The sequence below is a fragment of the Acanthisitta chloris genome, unplaced genomic scaffold, assembly GCF_000695815.1.
Source record: "Acanthisitta chloris isolate BGI_N310 unplaced genomic scaffold, ASM69581v1 scaffold28320, whole genome shotgun sequence".
In the NCBI taxonomy this organism is placed as follows: Eukaryota; Metazoa; Chordata; class Aves; order Passeriformes; family Acanthisittidae; genus Acanthisitta; species Acanthisitta chloris.
The window spans coordinates 12,250-20,317 of record NW_008652640.1 but is presented as its reverse complement, the minus strand read 5'-3'; the positions used below and the strand labels follow the sequence as shown (position 1 = coordinate 20,317).

The following is an 8,068-nucleotide window of genomic DNA, read 5'->3' as shown; positions in this document are numbered from 1 at the left end:
ACTTATATTTTAATATATTATATTTTCAAGGCTTCAGATTAGCACTTAAGCCTTGGGTTTGTTTGGTTTTTTAAATCATTTCTCCCTTCTTTCCTCTGTATCTGTTTTCTAAATTTTTACAGTTCCAAACAGCTCTGGTTTGTCATTTCCAGATGTTTATAAGCACCAAGATAACAATGGTCTCGTCCATGACTGCACCATTGAGAGCTACTGGAGCACTGCACCTACTACCTTTAAAGAAACCCAGCAACCCTGATACATGGCATTAAAATTAGTGTAAATTATCATGTGTGCTGCATAGATCCATAAGCAGAACCATCCACATTCTTGGGAATTCCACCTTGAGAAGACACAGAAGGAAGACTCTAAGGACTTCAGCTTAGTAAAGTTCAGCACAAAACTTTGCCATCGTCACATAGCTCATGAAGGAGCCAACTTTAATGCCACATTTGGTTCTGCCCAGTTCTCTTTTCACTCAGCACTTCATTAGCACAGTGAAGCTAAAATGAGTAATTTTCTATATATTGGGCTTTCCGCTAGACTTCTTACAGCATTTCTTGCCTTCACAGAGTTCTTAGGAAAGGAAATACACTGGGTTAGCCTTTGGTATGTAAATAAATAAATAGATAAAACCCAAACTCCAAACAAAACAAAAAAACAACGCCCAAGGGAGAACCAAACCAAACCAAACTAAACAAAGCTATGAGCTGACACATGAGTTAACAACTACAAGGATGCAAAGAAAAGCCCCTTCTGTTCTCCATGGGGTGACAAAGCTGACCTTGTGTAATTAAGCCAAAGTGCCATCTTTAACTATATGGTACCCTGATACACACTTCAACAACAGCATTTTTTAAAAGGTTTTCACCACAACTACTTGGGGTTTTTCTTTACTCAAGTATAAATTTTAATGTTTTTTTTTAACTGGAATGACAAAGCAAAGCTAATGAAGAAATAATTCTTTCAAAATACATCTTTTCAACTGGCTAATTGGTCTAAGAGAGTATCAACTTTAACTTATCTATGCCAATTTCTACTGCCTAAATTTTTTTTAAAGGTCTCTATTTCTAGAAATTCATATAAGCATCCTCCTTCCTCTTAATGTTTCATACCATGTAGCCACTACCAAAGGATAGACAACAACTCACTATCAAGGTATGGGTGTGGATTAAACTAATTCAACGATGGCAAAGCAGTTATCCTAGTCTGAAATCAAGAGCCTTCTTGCTTTCTTGATGCTGAGACAGGAGAGCATTATTCTCCAAGTGAGCTGAGCAGCTCATCATGGCAGTTTTCCATATTTCAACAGCAGAGACAAGCCCTGAAACAGGCTTCACATATGGCCAAAAATTACCAGACAATTCCAAGCAAATGGATTAACTGATGGTTCTCAAATCACAGACACTTTTTTTTTTCCCCCCTCAGGAATAAACTTGCCTCTTTAAAGGGGAACAGAAGGGTTTTTTCCCTCCAGAAACATTAAATTCTAACGTTTTCCTATATGCTACTTTTCATCAGAACTACTTACACTAGAAAATACTGACCCAGTTTGACAGCTTATATCAAAATTAATGGGAGCAAGACATACCTAGATTTATTATGTCTAGAACTGCATGAAAAACTTCCTTCTCTGTGCAGACAGAAAATTAGAGAGTAAAGCAGAACCAACACAGAAGAAGAAATGCATGTTTGCTTACTGTTGCAAAAGGTTTCTTCTATCAATAAAAAAAAAAATACAGAGCACCTCAGAGATCAGACTTTTAGGGCACTGACCTGATGTTCTTCATCTAGTCCATGTATTTCATGAAACAGATATGATGCAATGGCTGCTTCTAATCACTGATGTGCTGAGCTACACTTGGACTGGAGAACTAAAACTGAGAGATAATTATCTAACAAGGTCTGAAGTTGTCGAGAGCCTGATAAGGTACTTCATCTACTAAACATTCAACTGCAGAGTGATTAAAACAAAGCCAACTTACAAAAAGTGAAATCTAGGTTTTGAAACAGAAAAAGAAAAAAACGAAGAAGCCACACAGTGAACATGGATGTCCCGAATTCTTACTAAGTTATCCTGAGGCATTGAACAGGTAACTTCTCCATAGAATGACATGGAGATTACAAATAGGCATGGAAGTGTTTTTAAGTTTAGGAAGTTTGTTCTTTCACAAATTATGTATTTACTAAGCTTTATTTCTAGTTATTAAAATATTGAAAATAATTTACTATAAGAATATATTTCACCTTCTTGAAGCTGGACTGGTTCTGCTGAGTTTTCACCACTCATTAACACAACAAAGCCTGCAGCTGTTCGGACTGAGGCTTGCCATGTTGACAAGGCAACAGGTGGTTCTTGGCATGGGAAAAGGGCTCTGTTGTTTATTGGTGATCCCATTGTATAAACACATGGCCTAGATGGAAGGAAAAAAGATTGGAGTTACAATAAAAAAGACTGAACTAAGTTCTCTACCAAAAATCAATAAAACTGTTGTACTGAGGTGTTGTTTTTATATCTCACCTTTGTCAGTTTCAAACCAGTATGACATGAACCAATCAAAGTATGATCTGACTCAATTAAGACAAGATAAACAAGATTACCACTATTATTTTTACATAAACTAGAAAAAAACTAACTGATCTTTCCCTTCTCTTGCTTTTGCACGAGTCTTCCAGCCTCATACAATAGCTTCCAAGTGAACCCACAAGACCAAAGAAAGTTTCTGAGTATCTTTTGAAGATGCCATTGCAGGGCTTCACCAACACCTGTGACACTTCCCTGTCATCCCCTCAAAGTAGTGCTCCTACTCCAGGATTAACAACCTGGAGGCTCACGCAAACTCAGCTGTACATCCAGTTTTGAGTCTTCTGTAGTCCAAACCCCAATAAATCCTGATATTTTTACATTTATTCTTGCAGTAAGGTAATGCACCCTAGCTCACCTGTTTTTTAAAATTTCAATCACAGGGCATATAATAAGAAGAAAGAATTTCTTCTCTATCAGTTCCAGCCTCCTTCTCATTTTTCACATTTGAACTTTCCTGGTAGTATTGCTCTTTTTACAGTTTCTCTTACCCTATCCTAGGCAGCAGCTGCTCCATCTACTGCCCCTTTCCAATTTCCACTGCAGTATTTCATGCCAGCCAATTTCTCATTAGCCACTTAGCCACAACTGGGAAGTTAGCAAGGCCTTTAACTAACTCCTTCTAGCTTGCTGTTGTTGGTGGATGAATGTAATGATCCTTGGTTTACTTATTTTGTTGCATTTTTCAGCTTTACCTTAATTCCTATTACTTGCATAACACCACCCCTTATATAAAACAAACACGGTCAGTAGGTTTCTCCAACAAAACAAAGAAAATCTTGAAAGCACCACTTCCTTACACAGTTTTTTTTTAAGTTTTGACATTTAAAGCTAATATTCTAGAAGGACAATACATTATTTTGTGAATGCTTGAGGCTAAAACTATTTTGATCACTGTATTTCATTACTTGAGTTTAAAAATCATCAAAATACTTTACGAAATAGGTGACAAGTTGTTAAGGCAAAACTATTCTGCACCAACTAAAATCTCAGCATCTCTTTTACTCTTCTCCAAACTGCTCCTCCATTCAAATTACTCCTCACCTAAAGCCAACTCTGAACTACAGAGGGGGGAAAAAGCTTGGAGATACTGACAGTCACACATGAAAAAAATTCTCCAGATATATTGCCCTCTTGTCATAATTGTTATCTGTGCTATTGGATGCAGAGCTGTCCATGGCACAATCAAGTTACTGTGGCTTAACTAATGCAGGCCAGCAGACCTTGCAGTAAATAGGGATGGAAACTGCAGCTTAAGTAGGCCTATTCTTAATGCACACAAACAAGAAAAGAGAATAATCTGACTCCCCCTGACATGTATAAGAATGACTTGCTTAGGACATAGATACCCAGCAAAGCTCAGTTAACTTCAGTGAAGACAAAGTCAACGGGCTATCTTCTAACCAGTAAAACACAATGTACAGCTAAATGTAAAACATCACTATTCTGTATACATTTTTAATTCGCTTCATTTATTTGGAATTCAACTCCTAAAACTGAACCTGTAATTAACTCTGTAGTACATAAAATATTTGGGTTTTCTCCCATAAAAACAAATGGTGCATGGCAGTGAGTTCACAAGAAAAAGGAAGAGCTTGCTTTTTCACCTCCCAGGAGGATCTGCTGCCAAGAGATACGGGACTTATTATTATTTTATATATATATACGGGACTTATTATTATTATATATACGGGACTTATTATTATAATTACTAATTATTATTATTAGTTACCCTAAAACACATGTGTGCTGGGAGGGGATGGGGATGAAAAGATAGTTCCTCATTCATGAAAACTTTATCAAAATACATAGTTATAAAAAGAGACCCTACTAGAGTTTATAGGAATGAAAGGAAAGGTGGGGTTAATGACATATTTTACCAATGACTTGTGAAGGCTCTTTTCTTGCGTGCCAATGGTACAACCTAGAGCAGTACAGGGGATTTTCACATTCTGAAGAAATTTTAGAGGGAACTGCCACAATGACAGAAATCTGACTGGTAGAACAGTGCTAATATGAATGTTTTGATGCTGTGTCAAATACAGTATAAACATAACACAGAATAGACACTACCAAGACCACTAATGTTACCTGGCTCACAGACAGCACTTTTACCTGCAGACCGTAAGGTGTTTTACAAATAATGTCAATACCATTTTGCAGATGTGGAAAATAAAACACAGTGAACAGATTTGCTTAGGGCTAGTGTACAAGCTATGCCAAAAGCTTAGTTTCAAGCTTCCTAGTCCAATAGTTTTCATATTTCACATTCCCTTTGTAAGAAATAATACATATTATATAATGACTTTTTTTTTTCCTAAGACATTGTAATACTAAAACATACACACAGGCAGATCACAAGTCTCTACAATAAAGGCCCAAGTAGAAAGTGAGAAGGAAAATGGAGGAAGACTGGTCAAGTACAAAATCTTTTCTTCAAAGTTAAGATTCCTTTCCACTCCTCAATCATTTAAACACAATTTTTCTCCATATATTAATTACATTATTTTATACCTAAATATATTCAATTATGTCAGTCTGCTAAGGAAACAGTAATGAAACAGACATGTTCTAAATTTTGAGAGGAAACTATCAGAACAACAATTATAAAAGATTTTAATAAGATATTTGCAATACTTCATTTACAGTTGCAATTTCTTTTTGCAACATTGGTGATAGTGCAGTGCAATAGTTACTTTACAACATCCACTGCAGCTGACAATTTTCTTTGTTCTGGTCAGACAGAACAATTCCAGCACATAAGAGGATGAGGACAAGAAACATAATTCCTACCCATATATGGATGAGAGGCTTCACTTGATCCAGTAAAATTACTAGCTAACCTAGGTACTTCAAAGAATAGCAATGACAAATAATTAGGTTTAGACTGCTTTTGCCAATTGACACAATATTTGCTTTCCCCCCCCTCATTTATCTCAACCCCTGCTAGCAAGAAACTTCACAGTTCCTTTCCTTTTTCCTGCTATTTATCCTCTTCATCTCTGGTCTTTCACTCTGAATGGTCTTAGAACATTCAAATCATCTACTGCGACTGTATCTTGTGCAGTATTTATGGCAGCCATAATCTTTACCAAGAGGCTGGAAGGCATAAAGAAATAGAATACAGCAAAAGAAAGATAAGCAGAGAACTCAGGCTATTTGCCTAATTACTTGCTACAATGGAAAAACAAGTGCCAACAAAACATGTCAACTTTATGTTGTATGTATGACTAATAATTCCCAGTGAACAGCCATCCAGGCTACTGAAGAAATCAAGTATTACTTATGGTATTGTTTGGCTTTGCTCCAAGAGCAGACTTGGGATTGTCTGTTGTTCAGTAACTTCTCTGAGGAAAACTTGATTCGTGCAACCCTAACTCATCAGTAGTCCACATATTTTCACAACATAACAAAACCAGTTCAAACCAGCTCTTGGCAGATGTCCCTCTCCCATGTAAGCCTATCAAGTATAATAAGAAATTAATATACTACCTTAAAGCTAATAATACATGTTCAGCTGATTCTCCATTCTCTGAATGGGAATCTGCAGGCCTTGAGATACCTGCCATCAAACACCTGAAACATGTCCTAAGGCTCAGACATGTCAACCTGCTTTGGTTACTGCCTGTTCAAGGCTTTCTCCAGGAAAACACCCAGCTCAGCAACTCTATCCCTTTACTGCATTTGAAAAAATACATTCCCTATTTCTTCAAGTGTGGTCTCCATTTAAGGATGTAAGGTGGTGACCTCTTGCAACTGCAAGGCCACTCCCTGTAAAACCACTGCTGTTTGCAGCTGTTTCATACCCTAAATTACACTCCTGTTTCTGTAATCTCATTTCTGCAGGATTTCTGTTGCTTCATGGCATCTAAATCACACTATGACATGAGAAATCCAACAAACTTCAAAGTACTTCATTAATTACTCAAATATAAATATTCATTACTCGAAAAAAAAAATTACACGCCACAACAGTAGAGAATTCCACACAGCTGAGGGTAACCTCTTAGAATTTAGTCTGTGACGTGCCAGGGTTCTTATTCTACCAAACCTTGCCCACAAAGTAAAACAAGCTCCTTATTCCTTTCCTGCCTTTCCAGCATTCAAGAACACAAAATGATGCCGTCATGCCACTGAAAAATAAAGATATGGTTTAATAACACATTTTCTAATTTGTCTCCCTTCCAAACTAACCTCAGTGGTATATGCCAAACTAACCTCATAAGGCATTATTTTCCTCCATGACTTACTTTCTGCTAGATTAAGCAGAACCTGCTAGATTAATATGCCTTATCACCCAGCTGTATACACACCTGTGCCATCATACCAGTGTGATGGAAGGAGCTAACATCCAGGTTTAGAGAGGTCAAGAGTGACTCTTTCAGCAAGTGTATTTTGGTAGGCTTCCTGGTAATTTCTTTATAGCTTTCCCATCTTCCCTCTTTCCATTAGTACAAGTCAGCTCCCTGGTTGACTTTTTTGTTTGGCCCCAAAAGTCCACACAGGGAAATGCTGAAATTCCACATGTTCAGTTGCTCTACTGAAAACGTAAGTGTGCCCTGCTCTGATAACACGTTTGTATACACATATCTCCACTTGCCTAAACTCATCCCACAAACTTTTGATTCAACAGATTTTTTTGGTGCATATTATAATACATCACTGTTTAAAGTAAATAAAATGGAATTGTTGATAAAATTGCACATAGGCTAAATTTCAAAATGTTTTACTAATGTTAAATTAGAGGAAACATTGGAAGTGGCCACACAATGCTTGTACTTTGTTGTTCACTCTTCTTCAGGGCTGGAAACACAGTATAGACTTCTCTGGCAAGGGATTTGACATCTGCCTAAAAAAAGCACCATACACATAATTTGGAACAATTTAAAGAATTCTCCAATGAGAATATAATGTAATAGGACTCTATACATTATAAATGGGTTTTATTTCTAGAAAGGGAAGGAAAAATATGAGTGCTTACCCCTATATTTACGGGCTTATCACATATAGAATTTGACTTTAAAAATGTACTAAGAAAAATTCCAATGACTGTAGTATGAAAACTGATTTTCTGACAGGCATTAGTTTTTGGAATACCCTACAAAAGCCTGAAAATAAACCAGCTTGAGACTATTTGCTAACATCAAACAGCCTGATCCATGTCAATTCATCTTTTCCTACACCATTTTTGATTCATAAAATTCCATCCGCTTGTGTACAACTGCCATGAAATGTCACTGAAATAAGAACAATGCTTTGTAGTGAAAGGAATAAAGAGTCAAAACTGTTCCTGATTTAGATGCTTAAAAGAAACATTCAAATGCTCAGAACACACAGAGGAGGTGTCCTGTGCCAGCTGAGTGTTGCTAACACTAGTTAGCAGGGCAGGTAGACGGGCAACCACCTTTGCATGCAGTCAAATTTAATACTTTTCGTAACTATAGATACTATATTGAGTTAAATTTCCTAAACTCATACCAAAAATAA

At 36.8% G+C, this 8,068-nt stretch overlaps 1 protein-coding gene across 1 annotated transcript in view; it reads right to left on the bottom strand.

Moving 5' to 3' along the window:
- Window positions 1-2,170: 2,170 nt before the first annotated feature.
- The window catches only part of LOC103805405 (aminopeptidase O-like), a 7,718-nt gene continuing 1,820 nt past the window's right edge, over window positions 2,171-8,068 (bottom strand). The window contains exon 2 of the mRNA XM_009078056.1: window positions 2,171-2,411. Within this exon, the coding sequence (XP_009076304.1) occupies window positions 2,204-2,411 (208 nt within the window). The 3' untranslated portion in view covers window positions 2,171-2,203. The remainder of the gene's footprint in view (window positions 2,412-8,068) is intronic.